The sequence below is a fragment of the Amblyomma mixtum genome, chromosome 8 (genome assembly GCF_055824585.1).
Source record: "Amblyomma mixtum isolate Tamu chromosome 8, ASM5582458v1, whole genome shotgun sequence".
NCBI classification, from domain to species: domain Eukaryota; kingdom Metazoa; phylum Arthropoda; class Arachnida; order Ixodida; family Ixodidae; genus Amblyomma; species Amblyomma mixtum.
Window position 1 is genome coordinate 47336105 of NC_143019.1, and position 22022 is coordinate 47358126.

Here is a 22022-nt window from a genome sequence, read left to right on the forward strand (position 1 = left end):
CAGTTTACCTGACATCCAGTTTGGTCGCCGAACTTTTCGACCACATTCGCAGCTTCACGAATGCTGTCTCTGTTTGTGCAAAATAGCGCTATTCAGCTGCCTGAAGCTTGAATCCAGAAATGCAGTCACTGTTAAGAATGGCCAAGCACAACGGCTCGAGATAAACTGCAAAAAGCAGGGGAGAGAGCGGGCATCCTTGTCTCACCGACGAGCGTACTGTGAGGCTGTTGGTAAGTTCGCCATTAACTATAATTCGCGTCGTACAATTTGCGTAAGCCATTTTTACCCCTTCTACTATTACGCTACCCAGGTTGGCATGCTCTAGAATGGAGAAAAGAATGTCATGAGAAACACGGTCGAAAGCTTTTGCTAAATCTAGCTGCATCATGGCTACTTGACTGCCAAGCGCGTCGACGCATTCTAATACGCTTCGTGCAACATGTATATTTGCGGCAATGCTGCGACCTTTGATGCCACAGGTTTGATGCGGCCCAACTAACTTGGCGATTACACTTTGCAATCTGCTGGCTAAAATCTTTATGAACACCTTGTAATCCACATTTGTGAGGCTGACTGGTCTATAGGACCCCACAAACATACGTTTCTCCGTGTCATCAGTCTTGGGAATTAAAACAATGTGGGAGGTAGTAAAAGACAATGGAACTTGATTATTTTCATAAGCTCTGTTCATACTTTGAGCATCAGTTGACCGACATAGTGTTTGAAGGTTTTGAAGAATATAGCACTCAACCCATCTGGCCCAGGGGCTTTCCCAGATGGTAGGTCGTCTATTGTTTTTCTATCTCCTGCAAGGTAATTGGCAGCTCTAGGCGCTGCTTGATTTCATCGTCAAGTGTTGGCATCAATTGTAAGAAGTTTACATGAAAACCTTCTACAGTCTGGCGCTTGTCACCAAAAAGTTCTGTAAGGTGATCCAAAAAGGCGTTCTGAATATCTCCTGGATCGCTGGTAATTGCGTCTCCGATCTTATCTTTCTGATTTCTTTCTGGCAAGCGTACCGTTTTTCCTCCGCGAGCGCTCGCTTTGTAGGCGTTTCGCATGCCCACAATTTTTCTGACCTTGCACGTACGACAGCAGCTTTATATTTTTCTGTGTCATTTGCGAGCTAGCAGGCCGGGCAACGGGCCAATCTCTCAAGGAGCACGAGCACGGTGCGAAACTGAGCGTACCTGTTTATAATTTCTTGTTGCTTTGTCTACGCGGAAGCTGGTTTTTGTGAAAAGTTTTTTTAAATGCTCAACTATGCGGAGTATTACTGCAGTAAGCTCTAGAGCAAGAAAAAAAAAATGGCCTGCGCAGGGATCGAACCTACGACCTTCGCGTTATTAGCACGACGCTCTAACCGACTGAGCTAGCAGGCCGGACAACGGGCCAATCTCTCAAGGAGCACGAGCACGGTGCGAAACTGAGCGTACCTGTATATACTTTCTTGTTGCTTGCCTACGCGGAAACTGGTTTTTGTGAAAAGTTTGTTTAAATACTCAACTATGCGGAGTATTACATCAGTAAGCTCTAGGGCAAGAAAAAAAAATTGGCCTGCGCAGGGATCGAACCTACGACCTTCGCGTTATTAGCACGACGCTCTAACCGACTGAGCTAGCAGGCCGGACAACGGGCCAATCTCTCAAGGAGCACGAGCACGGTGCGAAACTGAGCGTACCTGTATATACTTTCTTGTTGCTTGCCTACGCGGAAACTGGTTTTTGTGAAAAGTTTGTTTAAATACTCAACTATGCGGAGTATTACATCAGTAAGCTCTAGGGCAAGAAAAAAAAATTGGCCTGCGCAGGGATCGAACCTACGACCTTCGCGTTATTAGCACGACGCTCTAACCGACTGAGCTAGCAGGCCGGACAACGGGCAAATCTCTCAAGGAGCACGAGCACGGTGCGAAACTGAGCGTACCTGTATATACTTTCTTGTTGCTTGCCTACGCGGAAACTGGTTTTTGTGAAAAGTTTGTTTAAATACTCAACTATGCGGAGTATTACATCAGTAAGCTCTAGGGCAAGAAAAAAAATTGGCCTGCGCAGGGATCGAACCTACGACCTTCGCGTTATTAGCACGACGCTCTAACCGACTGAGCTAGCAGGCCGGACAACGGGCCAATCTCTCAAGGAGCACGAGCACGGTGCGAAACTGAGCGTACCTGTATATACTTTCTTGTTGCTTGCCTACGCGGAAACTGGTTTTTGTGAAAAGTTTGTTTAAATACTCAACTATGCGGAGTATTACATCAGTAAGCTCTAGGGCAAGAAAAAAAAATTGGCCTGCGCAGGGATCGAACCTACGACCTTCGCGTTATTAGCACGACGCTCTAACCGACTGAGCTAGCAGGCCGGACAACGGGCCAATCTCTCAAGGAGCACGAGCACGGTGCGAAACTGAGCGTACCTGTATATACTTTCTTGTTGCTTGCCTACGCGGAAACTGGTTTCTGTGAAAAGTTTGTTTAAATACTCAACTATGCGGAGTATTACATCAGTAAGCTCTAGGGCAAGAAAAAAAAAAAATTGGCCTGCGCAGGGATCGAACCTACGACCTTCGCGTTATTAGCACGACGCTCTAACCGACTGAGCTAGCAGGCCTTTTTTTTTTCTTTATTACCGATTTGGCCGGGCAAGCAAAACAAAAATACAATGACATGACAATAAAAGCACAGGTCAGTTTCTAGCTAGTGCACGATGATAAAATGGGTTAAATGATTTTAGTTGGTCGAGGACAGGCAGCCACTCAGGCTGAGGAGCTTGCTGTCCGAAAACTTCCTGAGTATACATGATGGTCTCAATGAAATACTGATGAGCCGGATTCACAACAACATGTTCATGCCTGACATCCATTCGCGTACGCCATAGGCTGTGCATGCAGAGCAACATTAGCAGGTCGCAAGGCACTTCACCTGGCTCTGCACATGGTAGGAAGCGTATTCCAAAAGGAGTCAGGGGGAAATCTTTTTTCAGTGTGCGCTTCAACACATCCCAAAGAAAAACAGCGTCATGACAGTCGAGAAAGATATGTTCTATAGTTTCCACTTTCTTGCAAATAAGACACTCTACTGACCAAGGTACAAAAAAGCCTTTGCTTTGCAACCATGGCTTCACTGGGAGGGTTCCAGTATGCAATTGAAAAAAGAAAGAACGCACTGAAGGCTTCACCGGCATTCTTTTCACTCTTTTTAGCACATCCCTTTCGGGACCCAGAAGATAAGCACTGCGATAAACAGGCACTGGCAGAAACACATCAAGCAGGTCCTTGTACATCTTTTTCCTTGTTACAATGGTTAGATACTCATCGGAAAATTTTGACCGAAGAATACGGACTGCTGCAACAACTTCTTGCAAAAAAGCACTTAACCCACTCCGCCCTGCAGACATAGATGACACAACATAATCAGGCAGTGATTCTGACAATCGCACTAGTATAACAGTTCGCAGAAAATCATTATCTTGACGCAAGAAAAAGAATCTAGTGACTATCTGTCTCAGAAATAAATTTGACAACCCTAGCCCCCCGTTCCACACCTTGTGGAACAGATTGCATCGGCTGGTACGTTCCCATGTTGACGCCCAAATAAATGTTGCAAACACTCTGTGCAACCTTTGCACTGAAGTCCTTGGCAAAGTTAACGCTTGCAGAACGTAAAAAATCCTCGCTACTAAAAACATGTTGCACACCGTAGCTCTTGAGAACATGGAAAAGTTGTGACCGCCCCATTTGCTTGTCTGAGCTTTGACTCGTTCGGTTTCATGGGCCCAATATTCTTTGCTTTCTCTGTAGTTGGTTAGCGGCACGCCGAGGTACTTTCCTGGCGTGTCTACCCACTTCATTCGACAGAATACTTCTGGCGTGGCCTGCCACTTTCCATGCCAAAAACCAAAACATTTCTGCCAGCTTATCGCGCAGCCACTTGCATCACAAAAATTTACGGCTTCTCTCACCACTTCTTGCACGCTTTCCTGGTCTCTGCAGAACACTGCTATATCATCTGCATATGCCAATACCTTCACTTCATTATGACAAAAGGCGTAACCTCGAATGTTTTTGCGTAGTTAACAGCTTTAAACAAAAGGGCTCCAGGTAAAGTGCAAAAAGCAGTGGAGAAAGAGGGCAACCCTGCCTCACTGACGACAAGACAGGAATACTATTACTCAGGCGGTTATTAATTATGAACCTTGATGTACAGCCATCATAAACCATTTTCACGCCATCAGTGATGATACATCCTACATTCACATGTTCCAAAAGCACGAACAAAATTTCATGCACAACTTTATCAAACGCCTTATGCAGGTCCAGTTGCATCATGGCGACACGACCCTCCGTTGCATCACAGCATTCAAGGACACTTCTAGCTACGTGTATGTTAGTAAAAATGGATCTTTCTTTTATGCCGCAGGTCTGGTGTGGGCCAACAAGGGTTTTAATTACTGTTTGGAGTCGTCCGGCTAGCACTTTCATATAAATTTTGTAGTCTACATTAGTTAAGCTTATTGGGCGGTAACACTCAACTGACTGCAACCTACTCGGGTCGTCCGATTTTGGGATCAACACCACGTGGGAAGTTCGAAAAGACGGCGGAGTTAACTTTCTTTCGTAACACTCGCTTATTACGCGCTGTAATGCTATTGCCATTTCTGTTTTCAAAGCCTTGTAAAGTGCGGCACCGAGGCCGTCCGGCCCAGGCGACTTGTTCAAGCTCAGCTGCTGTATTGCAGCTTCGATTTCAGCTGCCGTTATGGGCTCCTCAAGTACCTGCGCCAGGTCCTCCTCGACTCTTGGCATTAGCGACAGGAATGCAGTTTTATAGTGTTCAACATCGGGCGTTTTAAGGCTGAACAAGTTTTGGTAATATTCCAGGAACGCCCTTTCAATCAGCTCAGATTCGGAAGTTACGTCATTGCGATAACAAATTTCCTTTATCTCTTTCGAAACTGCATACTGTTTTTCGTCGCTGAGTGCCCTTTTTGTGGGCGTCTCCCCAAGCCAAAATCTTTCGCTGCGCGCCCTTATCACAGCACCTCGATATTTCGTTTCATCTATTAGTTCAAGCTTAGTTTTGGTATCTTTTATTTCTTGTCTGTACAACCCCGGCTTGACGCCTTCCATGCTGAGCATGAAATCAAGCTCGATACGAAGTTCATTTTCTTGCTGTTTTTCTTTACGCTTTAAAACACATGCTCTTTCTATAGCGGCCACTTTCACGTCGCATTTAAATTGTTCCCATGTTTGTATAAAGTCTGACTCTTTTTCTAACAAGCTTTTGACTGAGTCTTTTAGTTTCTTGCTAAACTCCTCATCCTCCAACAATGTGTCATTAAATTTCCATAATTCCCAACTAAACTTGACAGTCCTTTTCCTCTCCCCAAGTGTGATCACGACTAAAGAATGATCACTGAAGCTGACGTGCACAGACTGGTACTGGGAACACAAGGGCACAACCTCAGAAGAAATAAATTCTGTCCAGCCTTGCCTGACTAACGCCTTGGAAATGCGTGTACTGTGCTTGTTCTGAACCTTGCATTATAATGCCAATGTTTTCCAATTCTGCTTCATTAATCATCTCAAACAGCAGCTCGGCACTCGTGTCCCGCAGGGTTTTGTTCGTTCTATCTTCAGGTCTACACACACAGTTAAAATCTCCAAGCAATAGTACACGCTTTTCTGTCAGCAGGAAAGGTTGAACACGGCGAAAAAAGGCATCTCGTTCGGGAATTCTATTAGGTGCATATACAAACACAGCTCTCCACTCTACACCAGAAAAGTAAAAATCGCATGCTACAATCCGGCCACTTTCACAGGAAAATACAGTTTCCACGGCGACTTTGCAGTTTCGAGTTAAAATCAGACACCCTCCCGACTTTTCCTTTGCATGGCACACGCAAACACTGAACTGTGCACGGTAAATTTCAGCCATCGCATCTGTCAACTCTTCGCTTTCAATTTTTGTCTCTTGAACAGCCAACAGATCGATTTCGTTTTCGAACAAGAGACGTTTAAGCTGATTTTGCCTCCTTCGCGCAGAAAGACCTCTCACGTTCAGTGTGGCAATACGCAAGCTAGATGTTAGTTCAGAAGCCATCTAAATGGTTGGGATTCGCCGCTCTCGAAGTGACATCGGTTTGCAGCTCACCTAATCAAAAATCCTTCCAGCTTGCAAAGTACGGCGGTGTCAGCACTGAACCCGATCGAAGACCGGGTTACCAACACGAAGACCCTGCAAGGCACCTCCGCTAAGGCGGAGGGACACCCGACGAAGTCCTACGATCAGGAGGGATGTTCGGCTTGGGCTTGTAGGCCGCACGTCGAACAGGAGGCGCTTTGGGAAGAGGCTCCTCATGGTCCGTCCCGTCGTAGCTCGTCGCCTTGTCATCAGCTTCGTCGTGCGTCCTCTTCGCTGGCAAAGTTGACGCCGCGGGCATCTCCGTGTCAACGTCCTTCTCGTCGGTCGATTCCAAAACCGTCTCAGGTGCACCTACCGCAGCATCATCTGCTTTTCCCGCGTCCGCCTCAGTTCTGGTGTCAGGCACAGGCGGTTCTTCTGAGTTGGCAGCCTCATGTTCCGTGGGAAGCGTTGCTTTTTCTGAGGCTATGCCTTTCGGTACTGCTTCTTCCCGACTCTCACGGGTCGCCTCTACCGCGTCGACTTCGTCCATAATATGCTCCTCTGTAGTATCCCTACGACCAGGACCAGCCACGGTAGCATATGTTCGCACGCACTGGGCGTCGTCGTGGCCGAAGCGACGACAGAGCCCGCAACGTGGCACACGGCACTCCCGACGTATGTGTCCGGTGCCGCGGCACCGGAGGCAGAGCGGAGCTCTGCCAGGAACGTGGACGAGTGCGACGTCCTCTCCAACACGCAACTGGTGCGGTAAGTCCTCGATGGTGACGCCCACCTTCAGCTTCAATGTCACTGAGCGCGTAGTAGACGACTTGTCGACGCAGCCTTTGACTCTCCACTTGTCCCGAGTTATGTCGGTCACTTTTCCAAAAGCCGCCAGAGCTGCCTTCACGTCGTCGTCTTGCACACCGTGTAGCAGCCAGAACGGCTTCAGCCTGACGCCCTGGTTGCGTGGGTCAATGACCACACAGCGGTGGTCCTTGACGTTGAACGCCTCCGCCTGTAGCATTTTGTTTTTTCCTTCTTCATTGCAGAATGTCACGGCCCAAACATGATTCATCTGATATGCCCCGAGGGCAACCACTTCCGGCAGCAATGACAGACGCTCAAGAGCGTCACGAAAGTTTTCAACACGGTATGGCCTGGCTTGGACGTCGCCATGCAAAAAAACAGTATGCAAAACGCTCGAACCTGTTGGCAAATGCGGCAAAATCAGCTGGTAGTCCTCGTTCGGTTTGATCGTACTCCTGATACCGCGGCCCGGCTGGGCCGCTAAATCCGCTCCTTGGGAGCCCATGATACACACGTCCGTCACGCTCGGTGGCCGGAAGTCGAATCAGACTGAGCTAGCAGGCCGGGCAACGGGCCAATCTCTCAAGGAGCACGAGCACAGTGCGAAACTGAGCGTACCTGTATATAATTTCTTGTTGCTTTGTCTACGCGGAAACTGGTTTTGTGAAAAGTTGGTTTAAATACTCAACTATACGGAGAATTACTGCAGTAAGCTCTAGAGCAAGAAAAAAAATTGGCCTGCGCAGGGATCGAACCTACGACCTTCGCGTTATTAGCACGACGCTCTAACCGACTGAGCTAGCAGGCCTTTTTTTTTTTCTTTATTACCGACTTTGCCGGGCAAACAAAACAAAAATACAATGACATGACAATAAAAGCACAGGTCAGTTTCTAGCTAGTGCACGATGATAAAATGGGTTAAATGATTTTAGTTGGTCGAGGACAGGCAGCCACTCAGGCTGAGGAGCTTGCTGTCCGAAAACTTCCTGAGTATACATGATGCTCTCAATGAAATACTGATGAGCCGGATTCACAACAACATGTTCATGCCTGACATCCATTCGCGTACGCCATAGGCTGTGCATGCAGAGCAACATTAGCAGGTCACAAGGCACTTCACCTGGCTCTGCACATGGTAGGAAGCGTATTCCAAAAGGAGTCAGGGGGAAATCTTTTTTCAGTGTGCGCTTCAACACATCCCAAAGAAAAACAGCGTCATGACAGTCGAGAAAGATATGTTCTATAGTTTCCACTTTCTTGCAAATAAGACACTCTACTGACCAAGGTACAAAAAGGCCTTTGCTTTGCAACCATGGCTTCACTGGGAGGGCTCCAGTATGCAATTGAAAAAAGAAAGAACGCACTGAAGGCTTCACCGGCATTCTTTTCACTCTTTTTAGCACATCCCTTTCGGGACCCAGAAGATAAGCACTGCGATAAACAGGCACTGGCAGAAACACATCAAGCAGGTCCTTGTACATCTTTTTCCTTGTTACAATGGTTAGATACTCATCGGAAAATTTTGACCGAAGAATACGGACTGCTGCAACAACTTCTTGCAAAAAAGCACTTAACCCACTCCGCCCTGCAGACATAGATGACACAACATAATCAGGCAGTGATTCTGACAATCGCACTTGTATAACAGTTCGCAGAAAATCATTATCTTGACGCAAGAAAAAGAATCTAGTGACTATCTGTCTCAGAAATAAATTTGACAACCCTAGCCCCCCGTTCCGCACCTTGTGGAACAGATTGCATCGGCTGGTACGTTCCCATGTTGACGCCCAAATAAATGTTGCAAACACTCTGTGCAACCTTTGCACTGAAGTCCTTGGCAAAGTTAACGCTTGCAGAACGTAAAAAATCCTCGCTACTAAAAACATGTTGCACACCGTAGCTCTTGCGAACATGGAAAAGTTGTGTCCGCCCATTTGCTTGTCTGAGCTTTGACTCGTTCGGTTTCATGGGAAAAATATTCTTTGCTTTCTCTGTAGTTGGTTAGCGGCACGCCGAGGTACTTTCCTGGCGTGTCTACCCACTTCATTCGACAGAATACTTCTGGCGTGGCCTGCCACTTTCCATGCCAAAAACCAAAACATTTCTGCCAGCTTATCGCACAGCCACTTGCATCACAAAAATTTACGGCTTCTCTCACCACTTCTTGCACGCTTTCCAGGTCTCTGCAGAACACTGCTATATCATCTGCATATGCCAATACCTTCACTTCATTATGACAAAAGGCGTAACCTCGAATGTTTTGCGTAGTTAACAGCTTTAAACAAAAGGGCTCCAGGTAAAGTGCAAAAAGCAGTGGAGAAAGAGGGCAACCCTGCCTCACTGACGACAAGACAGGAATACTATTACTCAGGCGGTTATTAATTATCAACCTTGATGTACAGCCATCATAAACCATTTTCACGCCATCAGTGATGATACATCCTACATTCACATGTTCCAAAAGCACGAACAAAATTTCATGCACAACTTTATCAAACGCCTTATGCAGGTCCAGTTGCATCATGGCGACACGACCCTCCGTTGCATCACAGCATTCAAGGACACTTCTAGCTACGTGTATGTTAGTAAAAATGGATCTTTCTTTTATGCCGCAGGTCTGGTGTGGGCCAACAAGGGTTTTAATTACTGTTTGGAGTCGTCCGGCTAGCACTTTCATATAAGTTTTGTAGTCTACGTTAGTTAAGCTTATTGGGCGGTAACACTCAACTGACTGCAACCTACTCGGGTCGTCCGATTTTGGGATCAACACCACGTGGGAAGTTCGAAAAGACGGCGGAGTTAACTTTCTTTCGTAACACTCGCTTATTACGCGCTGTAATGCTATTGCCATTTCTGTTTTCAAAGCCTTGTAAAGTGCGGCACCGAGGCCGTCCGGCCCAGGCGACTTGTTCAAGCTCAGCTGCTGTATTGCAGCTTCGATTTCTGCTGCCGTTATGGGCTCCTCAAGTACCTGCGCCAGGTCCTCATCGACTCTTGGCATTAGCGACAGGAATGCTGTTTTGTAATGTTCAACATCAGGCGTTTTAAGGCTGAACAAGTTTTGGTAATATTCCAGAAACGCCCGTTCAATCACCTCAGATTCGGAAGTTACGTCATTGCGATAACAAATTTCCTTTATCTCTTTCGAAACTGCATACTGTTTTTCGTCGCTGAGCGCCCTTTTTGTGGGCGTCTCCCCAAGCCAAAATCTTTCGCTGCGTGCCCTTATCACAGCACCTCGATATTTCGTTTCATCTATTAGTTCAAGCTTAGTTTTGGTCTCTTTTATTTCTTGTCTGTACAACCCCGGCTTGACGCCTTCCATGCTGAGCATGAAATCAAGCTCGGTACGAAGTTCCTTTTCTTGCTGTTTTTCTTTACGCTTTAAAACACATGCTCTTTCTATAGCGGCCACTTTCACGTCGCATTTCAATTGTTCCCATGTTTGTATAAAGTCTGTCTCTTTTTCTAACAAGATTTTGACTGAGTCTTTTAGTTTCTTGCTAAACTCGTCATCCTCCAACAATGAGTCATTAAATTTCCATAATTCCCAACTAAACTTGACAGTCCTTTTCCTCTCCCCAAGTGTGATCACGACTAAAGAATGATCACTGAAGCTGACGTGCACAGTCTGGTGCTGGGAACACAAGGGCACAACTTCAGAAGGAACATAAATTCTGTCCAGCCTTGCGTGACTAACGCCTTGGAAATGCGTGTACTGTGCTTGTTCTGAACCTTGCATTATAATGCCAATATCTTCCAATTCTGCTTCATTAATCATCTCAGACAGTAGCTCGGCACTCGTGTCCTGCAGGGTTTTGTTGCTTGTTCTATCTTCAGGTCTACACACGCAGTTGAAATCTCCAAGCAATAGTACACGCTTTTCTGTCAGCAGGAAAGGTTGAACACGGCGAAAAAAGGCATCTCGTTCGGGAATTCTATTAGGTGCATATACACACACAGCTCTCCACTCTACACCAGAAAAGTAAAAATCGCATGCTACAATCCGGCCACTTTCACAGGAAAATACAGTTTCTACAGCGACTTTGCCGTTTCGAGTTAAAATCAGACACCCTCCCGACTTTCCTTTTGCATGGCACACGCAAACACTGAACTGTGCACGGCAAATTTCTGCCATCGGATCTGTCAACTCTTCGCTTTCAATTTTTGTCTCTTGAACAGCCAACAGATCGATTTCGTTTTCGAACAAGAGACGTTTAAGCTGATTTTGCCTTCTTCGCGCAGAAAGACCTCTCACGTTCAGTGTGGCAATACGCAAGCTAGATGTTAGTTGAGGCGCCATCTAAATGGTTGGGATTCGCCGCTCTCAAAGTGACATCGGTTTGCAGCTCACCTCATCAAAAATCCTTCCAGCTTGCAAAGTACGGCGGTGTCAGCACTGAACCCGATCGAAGACCGGGTTACCAACACGAAGACCCTGCAAGGCACCTCCGCTAAGGCGGAGGGACACCCGACGAAGTCCTACGATCGGGAGGGATGTTCGGCTTGGGCTTGTAGGCCGCACGTCGAACAGGAGGCGCTTTGGGAAGAGGTTCCTCATGGTCCGTCCCGTCGTAGCTCGTCGCCTTGTCATCAGCTTCGTCGTGCGTCCTCTTCGCTGGCAAAGTTGACGCCGCGGGCATCTCCGTGTCAACGTCCTTCTCGTCGGTCGATTCCAAAACCGTCTCAGCTGCACCTACCGCAGCATCATCCGCTTTTCCAGCGTCCGCCTCAGTTCTGGTGTCAGGCACAGGCGGTTCTTCTGAGTTGGCAGCCTCATGTTCCGTGGGAAGCGTTGCTTTTTCTGAGGCTATGCTTTTCGGTACTGCGTCTTCGCGACTCTCACGGGTCGCCTCTACTGCGTCGACTTCGTCCATAATATGCTCCTCAGTAGTATCCCTACGACCAGGACCAGCTACGGTAGCATATGTTCGCACGCACTGGGCGTCGTCGTGGCCGAAGCGACGACAGAGCCCGCAACGTGGCACACGGCACTCCCGACGTATGTGTCCGGTGCCGCGGCATCGGAGGCAGAGCGGAGCTCTGCCAGGAACGTGGACGAGTGCGACGTCCTCTCCAACACGCAGCTGGTGCGGTAAGTCCTCGATGGTAACGCCCACCTTCAGCTTCAATGTCACTGAGCGCGTAGTAGACGACTTGTCGACGCAGCCTTTGACTCTCCACTTGTCCCTAGTTACGTCGGTCACTTTTCCAAAAGCCGCCAGAGCTGCCTTCACGTCGTCATCTTTCACGCCGTGTAGCAGCCAGAACAGCTTCAGCCTGACGCCCTGGTTGCATGGGTCAATGACCACACAGCGGTGGTCCTTGACGTTGAACGCCTCCGCCTGTAGCATTTTGTTTTTTCCTTCTTCATTGCAGAATGTCACGGCCCAAACATGATTCATCTGATATGCCCCGAGGGCAACCACTTCCGGCAGCAATGACAGACGCTCAAGAGCGTCACGAAAGTTTTCAACACGGTATGGCCTGGCTTGGACGTCGCCATGCAAAAAAACAGTATGCAAAACGCTCGAACCTGTTGGCAAATGCGGCAAAATCAGCTGGTAGTCCTCGTTCGGTTTGATCGTACTCCTGATACCGCGGCCCGGCTGGGCCGCTAAATCCGCTCCTTGGGAGCCCATGATACACACGTCCGTCACGCTCGGTGGCCGGAAGTCGAATCAGACTGAGCTAGCAGGCCGGGCAACGGGCCAATCTCTCAAGGAGCACGAGCACAGGGCGAAACTGAGCGTACCTGTATATAATTTCTTGTTGCTTTGTCTACGCGGAAACTGGTTTTGTGAAAAGTTGGTTTAAATACTCAACTATGCGGAGAATTACTGCAGTAAGCTCTAGAGCAAGAAAAAAATTGGCCTGCGCAGGGATCGAACCTACGACCTTCGCGTTATTAGCACGACGCTCTAACCGACTGAGCTAGCAGGCCGGGCAAGGGGCGAATCTCTCAAGGAGCACTTTTTTTTTTCTTTATTGCCGACTTCGACGTTCACATCAATGTACTCGTACAATACAGGGTGTTTCACCTAAGACTTTATGCAATTTTTAAAAATAAACTATTTGAATTAGATGTGCGCTTTTTCTGGCATAGCATTGTCAGTGGTGTAGTGCATCATAATGCAGGTAAGACGTGCTAACTAGCAGGCTTGTCAACCAATATTTAATAGTTAACTTTTAAACTATTACCGTTGGGCTCCTTAATTATTGAGAGGCATGCAGCCCACCGTAAGTAATGTCCATATCCGTTTTTAGAATTTCGAGAACGCGATTATCCTCGGCGCTGTGGCCCAACAAATTTCGCCTACATCGCGCCAAAATACATGCGATTTGAGAAGCTTGCAGGCAAAGCAACCTCTCCAGTGCACGTAACTCGTCGAAATAGCCAAGATTTGTTGGGCCACAGCGCCGAGGCTAATCGCGTTCTCGAAATTCTAAAAACGGATATGGACATCACTTACGGTGGGCTACATGCCCCTCAATAATTAAGGAGCCCGACGGTAATAGTTTAAAAGTTAACTATTAAATATTGGTTAATAAGCCTGCGAGTTAGCACGTCTTAGCTGCATTATGGTGCACTACACCACTGACAATGCTATGCCAGAAAAAGCGCGCATCTAGTTCAAATAGCTTATTTTTAAAAATTGCAGAAAGTCTTAGGTGAAACACCCTGTAGATAAAACGTGTCAACCAAGCTTTGGCTGACACGGTATGTTAAAATTTTTTCAGTTGCGTCAAAACGTCAAGCACATCAGCCCATTCTGGCGGTTCAGGGAGTGCTCGATACACTTCCCTGAAACGTACAACTCTTTGAATAAAATGTTCCCGTACAGAACGAACTTCTACATCAACATTGTTGAACTGCATTCTTGTTTTCCACAAGCTGTGCAGGCCCAGGAGCATAATCGCATTCAATGGAATGCCATCTGCGTCGTGTAACGGTAAAAATCTTATGCCGTTGGAATCTAAGGGTAAGTCTTTTTTTAAAGTCCTTTGAAGAACATCCCAGAAAAAGATGGGGTCCCAACAGTCCAAAAAAACATGTTCTATGGTTTCAGCTTTCTTGCATAGAAAACAGTTAGTTGATCAGGGAATGAAGATGCCTTTATCTTGCATCCGTGTTTTGACGGATAATGTGTTAGTGTCAAGTTTAAAGAAAAAGGATTTGACTGATGGCGATACTGGCATCTTCTTTACTCTCTTAAGAACATCTGCTCCTGGGCCTCCACGATTCGGGAAACAGTACATTGGTACAGGTAGCATTATGTCCCCTAAATCCTTATACAGTTTTTTTCTCCCTACGTCACTCTCAAGGAGCACGAGTACGGTGCGAAACTGAGCATACCTGTATATTATTTCTTGTTGCTTTGTCTATGCGGAAACTTGTCTTTGTAAAAAAAATGGGCTTAAATACGCAACTATACGGATTATTACTGCTATAAGCTGTAGGGCCAGAAAAAAAAATTGGCCTGCGTAGATGGAGGCTAAACGCAGAAGGCGCCCGTGTGCTGTGCGATGTCAGTGCGCGTTAAAGATCCCCAGGTGGTCGAAATTATTCCGGAGACCTCCACTACGGCACCTCTTTCTTCCTTTCTTCTTTCACTCCCTCCTACCCTCCCTTCCCTTGCGGCGCGGTTCGGATGTCCACCGAGGTATGTGAGACAGATACTGCGCCATTTCCTTTCCTCAAAAACCAATTTACCAATTTAAGAGAGAGAGAGAGAGAGAAAACTTTATTTACAAAGGAATTCGGGGCACGCCCCAGGGTCCCCGCACGACCCCACTGCACTCAAGTGTTTATGTTCCTGAGGTCCATAACACTGGCAGCACGGCCGGTGGCGATGGTCTGCACGGCCGGGTCCTCCGAATGCAGCAGGGTCTCCCAGTCCTCCCAGGTCTTGAGGTTCTCTAGGTCCCGCGGGGGAGGGTCCGCCGGGCAGAGGGAAATGATGTGGAGGGAAGAGGCGAAGGGTTCTGGGCATAGGGCGCAAGCAGGAGTGGGGAAGGAGGGATGATAGTTGGTTCAGGGTAAGGGGCGAGGGGAGAGTATGTGTTTGTAATCTGCGCCAGAGTGTTGCGTGTCTGTTATCTAGGGAGGGGTGGGGCGGGTGGTAGAGCTGGCGAGAGGCTCTGTATGCCTGGGTCAGCTCACTGAATGAGTGCATGCGATCCTTCGTGAATCCCCGATCCGAGGCCACCTGAGCCCGGTTTAAAGAACCTCGGGCTAAAAGGTTGGCGGCCTCGTTTCCGGGATTCCCGGAGTGCGCAGGCACCCATATCAGCTCCACTTGGCGGGGCGGGGGTGCATCGGGCGAGTCCAGTATGCCAAAAGCAGGGACATGAACTCGGCCTCGAGCAAAATTTAGAATCGCAGTTTTAGAGTCAGTTAAAATATACCGGGCTTCCGTGCGGGTTATAGCAAGTGCATTGGCGGCTTCCTCTGCAGCCTCTGGGGACGTATCTGGAGGGAGAGGTAGTGTGAAGAGGGTGGATGAAAAGGAGTCCACCGCAGCTGCTGTCGCTTCATCACCCGTGCAGGCAGCGTCCACCCATACGGCGTCCGGCTGGGGGCCGTACGCTCGATGGAGTGCCTTCGCACGGGCTCTGCGGCGCTGCTCATGGTGGGACGGGTGCATATTCCTCGGGAGCGGCCTGATGAGAAGCTCTCGGTGAAGGGATCGTGGGATGGCGAGAAGGGTTGGGTCGTTGGCCGGTATTTTGATTCCCAGGGAGTCCAGGATATACCGACCTGTGGAAGTTTTTGTGAGCCTGATGTATTGGGCCTGTCGGTGGGCCTCCACCAGTTCCCCGATCGTGTTGTGGAGGCCCAGGCCTAGTAATCTGTCTGTGGGTGTGTTGAGGGGAAGATGAAGTGCTACCTTGAATGCCTTGCGAATCAAAGCATCCAAAGCGTTTATGTCATGTTTGGATAGTTGTAAGTATGGGGTAGTGTACAGTACACGGCTGAGGACAAAGGCATGAATGAGGCGACATAGGTCGCGCTCCTTCATGCCTCTATGATGTCCCGAAACCCTGCGGATGAGGTGCGATATCGCGCCTGCAACCTGCTTGAGTTTCTTGAGGGTAGTGGTGTTTTTGCCATCGTTCTGGATGTGCAAGCCCAATACACGGAGGGTGCCGACCTCAGGTACCGCGTAACCATTCAATTCAATGGCAATACAAGTGGTTCAGCGTTGCGGTCTAACAGGCTGTGAAATCCAATGAAAAAAAAAAAAACACTTCATTGTGTTCGTAATCAGGTTGAGTGGGCACAAGGGAACGTACACTGTAGGAATTTAAAACAAAGTCCTTCTTTAGCGCCCTTTGCAGCATATCCCAAAACAAAATCGCATCCTTGCAGTTGATAAAACAGCGTTCAAGGGTTTCAGGTACATCGCACAGACGACAGTTAAAATATGGTACAAAAATGTCCTTCCTATATGGATGCCATGTTTTAGCAGGTGGAGCTTGTGTGTATAATTTATTAAAAAATAAACATTTTCGTGCAAGGAGGAAGCAGCTTCTTGAACACGCTCTTTAACACATCATGACCCATGAGGCCAAAGTACACAGAACGATACAATGGCGGCGGAGAGAGCATCGCTATCAAATCTCCGTATAGTCTATTACCCGAAACGGAATATAAGTACTCGCAAGATTACCGAACTGCCAAAAACCTCTCAGATGCACAAACCTCAGAGACGCACAAACAACGCCACGCGGATAGACCGCACCGCGGCGCTGAACCCTAATAATGGTACGCAGCTTATATGGTCCCTGTTCTGGGAATAGTCGTAGGAGGTAAATACGGCAGGCCTTATTTAAACTTTGCGCCAATTATTCGAAAAGTGCTCGATAACTTGAAGACATATTCGACTCGTTTCAAATAATTTTGAACATACACTATTTTATTCGTTCGAATAATCTAACAGGGGGATATTTGATTCGGTGTTCGAAATTTCCAAATATTCGCGCGCCCTTACCAAAAAGCTTATTTTCGTGTAAAAATCGGGTTTTACATGGTTATATATGGGTTGCACGTGACTTCATGGTCGTCACGATGGAATCCATGGCATAGTTTTCACAGTGCAAGTCTGAGCAGCTGGGGAAAAGCGGCTTAGAAAAGTGCGCAGGTTTCCAGCGTGCTTCTAGTATAAAACATGGCGGCCGCTATGACGTCGTGCAACTTGTCTATACCACATTTTATAACGTCGTCATCCTGCTTGCGGGTCGTGACAGGCAAAATTTTTGAGGATGAAAGGTAAATCTAATTGCCGTTTTATGCACTAGCATAGAACTCTCACCGGAGCAAGAACTCGGCGCCGTGTGGCGTCGTACAGAAAAAAGCCCTGATTCGATGGCGGGTAGTGACGTCATCAGTGACGCCATCAGACCGGTGAAACAGCTAGGGGAGATGACGTCAGCAGACCGGCAGTGAAGTCACAGGTCAGGTTCGTCTGTGTCTAGCATGTCTGCGGAAAGAGCTCGGGAAGAGTAACCTGGGTCTCAAAAGCCCCATCAGCCACTTTCGGCAAAGGCATCAGCAGCTTCGAATGCTGTCAGATTGTCAACACAATAAAATTAGGTGTCTCTGTTTTATTTTTTTTTAGTGAAAATAAAAGCATGCGATTTCGTCGTCAACCACGCCTGGTAAACGCTGCGGCCTATCGCCGCTGCTATAGAAGTGCCCCGTGGAAGCATGGGAACTACAACTGAAATTCAGTATGAAATATCGGCGCTACTCTCACAATACAAGCTAGCCGCTAGTTCTTGGCATCCTTTCCTTATTTTTTTTTTTTCAAAAGAACAGCTGAGCATATCCGAATTAAAAGCGGAGAAAAGTGGTGACATAAGAACATAGAAGAATGCAAACAAAAACCCACAAAATAGAGACAAATGAAATGAATTAGTATGGAATCAAGGGAGCTAGGGCGCAGCCGGAAAGCGCGATTGTGGTAGATACATAGTGAAGAAAAAGAGAAGCGCGAGAGAAAAAAGAAGCAAAGGAGGGCGGGAGAAGGGCTAGAGGGCGCTGTTGTACCGTTTATTGCCACACACGAGTTCGAGCGAGCGGGCGTAGTCCACGAGGGACCTCGGTTTGGAAATTAAGCGGTTGTTTGTCCATGAGTAATACGGCGCCCGTCCTTCCCCTCACAGCCTGCTCTTCCCCGGGCAAAGCCCTCCTACACTCACCGAGCTACGCGACGACAAGCGAGGATGGAGAACAGCGTTAAGGGGCGGCAGAAACGGCTGCAGCAGCAAAGCGCGGGACATCATCGCCGTCCGGATCCCTCGTGTGAGCGCCCCCACCACCGCTATGCCCACCCCGCGAAGAGCAAACGGCGGGCCCTCGTCTTTCCGCGCTCCCTCGAACGGCGCCGCTCCGGAGGAGTCGTCGCCATGCGCCTCTTGTTCGTTGCCCGGCTGTCAGCGTCACGTGATGTCATCCCAGCCAGCGCCAAACCACCCCTCCCCCTCCTCCCCGTTCTCTTTCCGCACTCACGCACATGCACAGCTCGCCCGTCCTTCCTCCGCCCGCTTTCTTCATCCGTCCAGCTTCCGGCGCAAAGCCGAGAAAGCTCGCGCAACGCGAGTGGCGCGAGAGAAAGGATGACGGGCAGGGAGGGCGGCTTTTCCGCCATGCCCGGAAGCTATGCGGGCGGCCCACCCTCTCACTGTACGCTGCAACGGCGAGAGGTCTGTGCGATGCCGCACCTTCTACTTCCATTTCGTGATGGTGAAAGGGGGCGCTGGGAGGAGACAGTTGTTTGAACTGGGATTTGTAGCAGTGACGGCGCCGGCAGGGACGATGCATGGTGAAAGCTGCAAGTCGGGGGCTTGGAGCGTCTGTGTGTGTGCATGGCGGAAAGCAGCCGGGGTGGGTGGCGTACGAACGACACCGAGAGATAGAGTGGCGCTGTGCATGCGGCTCGGGAAGAGCTCGCCTCCTCACTGGCAGCGGCGTCGGTCGCGGCGTCGAAAAAGCACTGCACACTTTGAGCGAACCTGACGCAGACGCTCTCAGCGAGTCCCGCGGTCGTCGGTTAGGTCGGGATATATAGGCCTCTTCCGAACCCTCGGCACCAGAGCAAAAACCTTCTCTGCCACACCCTTCCTGCACTCCCGATCACCACTTTCCATCGCTTTTTTTCTTCGTCGAAGAAAATCCGGTGTCTGCTTCCAGCTTGCTAAACCGTGAACGTTGGCGAGGAAGAGGAGAGAAGCCGGTGTGGCGGGAACGCTGAAAGCGGAGGAACCGCCGCCGACAAAGGTTGTTGTAGTACGCGACGCTCGCCGCTAGGAGGGGATCCGAAGCGCGGCGTCAGGCAGCGACGGACGGACTCTCCTCTGTTGACTCGACAAATTTGGAGGGGAAAAGTCCGTCGCCGCTGCCTGCCAGCCCAGCCGCGCCTGTACCCACTTCCACTCATCGCCATGCCCTCCTATCCGGCGCTGCCTTTAGCACTGGCTGCAGGGCGCAGCCTCGAGGCCTAATTGAAGCCCCCACGCGAGAAGCCATGAGGCCAGCGCGGCATTCTTCGTGGAACGAGCAAGCCGACCAGAGCTAGTATAATACCGCGCAGAAGGAGAGCCGCTGCGTATATACCCCACTGAAACGTTCCACATGAGCCGCTCATATGGAGTTGCGGGAATATGGGGTCCACAAGATATGGAAATATACATGAAAACTCATCTCTTCTGCATTAAGTCCATAAGCATTCCATATAACCTCTATATGGCTTCCATGTAGTGTGCAAACTTCATATGAAATCTAAGTTTCCATCAGTCCTTTCCATATCGACTCGATATACTCCATACGGACTCCCTATAATTCATATGGAAACGTAATAGAAGTATAGGACTCTTTATATGGAAACTTGCAGTAGGGTAGCATTGACGTGGAGCTCGAACCACAGGCGCCCCCCCCCCCCCCCCGCATCTTTAATTATTAATTAGAAATCCATGCTATAATATGGCTTGCACGCTTGATTTGCACGGACCGAAATTATGCCTACATAGAAGACCTCCCTTGGATAAGAGTCCAGGTGCAAACTAGACTAAAAAAAGAAATGAGCACCCAAGTCATGCATTAGACAGCGCACACAGTACACATGGCTACGTGTGTAACGTACACTGCATGTAGTATATGGACCCGCTGTTAGGAGGAGAGGTAATGCATGTGATCCAGGAGCTTGGATGAAGATGAAGGGGGAGAGAAAGAAGTATCACAAGGAGAAGACAGTCTCGATAGATTACATGGACTTCTACGGGAACTCCCGTAAGAATTAGAAGAGCAGATGAAAGACACTGTAATCAATCACCGATCGCCGGGGCCATGGATAATCTGGAGGAATGATCTCCGTAATGTTATCTGAAGTTCTATATTGAAGTTAAGTTTTGTTCTCGTGGGTGAACTTTAAGCTTTTCGTTTCATATTGCTCGATATGTAATACTCGTCAATTCTGCAATACGAGCACGCAGAAAACTAAGTGGAATTTGGTAGTGTTTGATTCGTATGATGGGTGGGCTGCTGGCCTATGTATGGCTGTGCATACTTCTATCTGACTGAGTCCACGCGGAAGTGATTTCTCTACAACCTATACAGTTGTGACAAGGCGTCGCTTTGTTCATCGCGCTGCGTGTCTCTCTAGCCTTCTATGCAACACTGACGTCATCTAGACAAACTCACATCGTTGCGTGAATCGTTCTGATTCAGCATAATGAGGAAGACAAGTTCAGAAAAATTCAGGCAGAGAGAGGTGTCAAAATGCTTAAATGATCCACTTCCCGGCATTAGAAGAAGAAGTGAATAGCGGAGGTTGACTGCAAGCAGCTCGAATACAACAACTAGAACATTAAACAACCGCACCAAATTTAGACGTACTCAAGAGGCCCTTGCAGAGAAGCACAGACTGAGGATGAGTGGGAAAGCGAGAGAGAGAGAGAGAGAGATAGGAAAAGAAAGGAAGAAATTCGATCCACTCTGATCTCGTTATCAGCGCCAAGAACTGCCTCAACACACATTCGTATACAATACACACACACTCACTATGTGTGCCTGGAACACATACGTATATATATATCTCTCTCGGGGTTGTATACACACAAGGTACATGGACATATAACGCGTGTCCACCGTTGTAAACAAAGACCCACTCTCCACCGCGGCGGCTTGTTTGGCGCGGCAAACTCGTGAAACCGCCGCCAACACCACCTCTCGCCGAAAGTGCCAAACAGCGATAAAGTGGGAGAGGACGTACGTGTTCGTACGAACGTCTTTGAAGTCACAAAAAAAAAAAAACGCTCGGCAGAGATTCGTTGAGTTTATAGAGCGAGGTTAAAGAACAAAGAAGTCGAGAAAGAGGGAGAGAAGTCAGAAATACAAATAAAACAAACAAAATGCTTAGTATGTAATATATGAGGGAGAAAAGTGCGAGAGAGAGGTCGGCCGACGCGCAGCGCCGGCGTTATGATCCTTCTGACCAATATTGACTTCGGAAAACACTGGGGGTGAAAAAAAAAGCGCACCGCTGCCTCCGAGAGCACGGCGTCGGCGACGGCGAGAGACTACAGCGCCACCGCTACACCGTGCTCGAAGCTCGAGCCCGGCCGTCGAAGCCGCGGGCGCGGCCGGGCCGGGGTCTCTTGTCTTCACCAGACAAACCTCAAATATTTGTTTCCGACAATGTGTGTAGGCGCGCACGCACAAACACACGCAGCGAAAAGGCTCTGTGCGCGCGCACACCGCTGGCTGCGAAAAGAAGAGGGAGCACTTCTGCGAGCTATCTATCTATGCACACTCGGGAAAAGTGTAGTAGGAACGTGTGTGCGTATTTATACGCACGAGTATAGACAGATAACTCTGAAACAGATAGACGTGATTCCTCCTAGAGTACACACACGAACACACACAGAGACGTACCCACACAGACGCTGCTAGCAACAGGCGTGCTTCCCGCGACGGCGCGGTTGGAGAAAACAGAAGGAAAAGAAGGAGAATTTATTTATGCGACGACGAGCCCCAAATGGAGATGTTTCCGAGCGCTTTGCGTATGTGTATGTATATATACTCGCT

At 48.6% G+C, this 22022-nt stretch overlaps 2 protein-coding genes and 8 non-coding genes across 10 annotated transcripts in view; all 10 read right to left on the reverse strand.

Moving 5' to 3' along the window:
• The window catches only part of LOC149332289 (silk gland factor 1-like), a 343245-nt gene that overhangs the window by 9963 nt on the left and 311260 nt on the right, over window positions 1-22022 (reverse strand). The gene's annotated exons all lie outside the window — the stretch shown is intronic.
• LOC149332295 (uncharacterized) lies at window positions 89-7456 on the reverse strand. The gene is made up of 2 exons (XM_089555762.1): window positions 6549-7456; window positions 89-106 (listed from the first exon to the last, which is right to left on the reverse strand). Exons 1-2 carry the CDS (start codon window positions 7437-7439, stop codon window positions 89-91), a joined length of 909 nt encoding a protein of 302 aa, XP_089411888.1. The 5' UTR covers window positions 7440-7456.
• TRNAI-AAU (transfer RNA isoleucine (anticodon AAU)) lies at window positions 1309-1382 on the reverse strand. Its single transcript has one exon. It is a non-coding gene; the product is annotated as a tRNA-Ile (tRNA).
• On the reverse strand, window positions 1554-1627 carry TRNAI-AAU (transfer RNA isoleucine (anticodon AAU)). The gene has a single exon. It is a non-coding gene; the product is annotated as a tRNA-Ile (tRNA).
• Window positions 1799-1872, reverse strand: TRNAI-AAU (transfer RNA isoleucine (anticodon AAU)). The gene has a single exon. It is a non-coding gene; the product is annotated as a tRNA-Ile (tRNA).
• TRNAI-AAU (transfer RNA isoleucine (anticodon AAU)) lies at window positions 2043-2116 on the reverse strand. The gene has a single exon. It is a non-coding gene; the product is annotated as a tRNA-Ile (tRNA).
• On the reverse strand, window positions 2288-2361 carry TRNAI-AAU (transfer RNA isoleucine (anticodon AAU)). Its single transcript has one exon. It is a non-coding gene; the product is annotated as a tRNA-Ile (tRNA).
• Window positions 2536-2609, reverse strand: TRNAI-AAU (transfer RNA isoleucine (anticodon AAU)). Its single transcript has one exon. It is a non-coding gene; the product is annotated as a tRNA-Ile (tRNA).
• On the reverse strand, window positions 7669-7742 carry TRNAI-AAU (transfer RNA isoleucine (anticodon AAU)). The gene has a single exon. It is a non-coding gene; the product is annotated as a tRNA-Ile (tRNA).
• On the reverse strand, window positions 12805-12878 carry TRNAI-AAU (transfer RNA isoleucine (anticodon AAU)). The gene has a single exon. It is a non-coding gene; the product is annotated as a tRNA-Ile (tRNA).

What these genes read in the sequence shown, in the direction of transcription:
- LOC149332295 (XM_089555762.1), bottom strand. Translation starts at nt 7,439, where the DNA reads ATGGGCTCCCAAGGAGCGGATTTAGCGGCCCAGCCGGGCCGCGGTATC.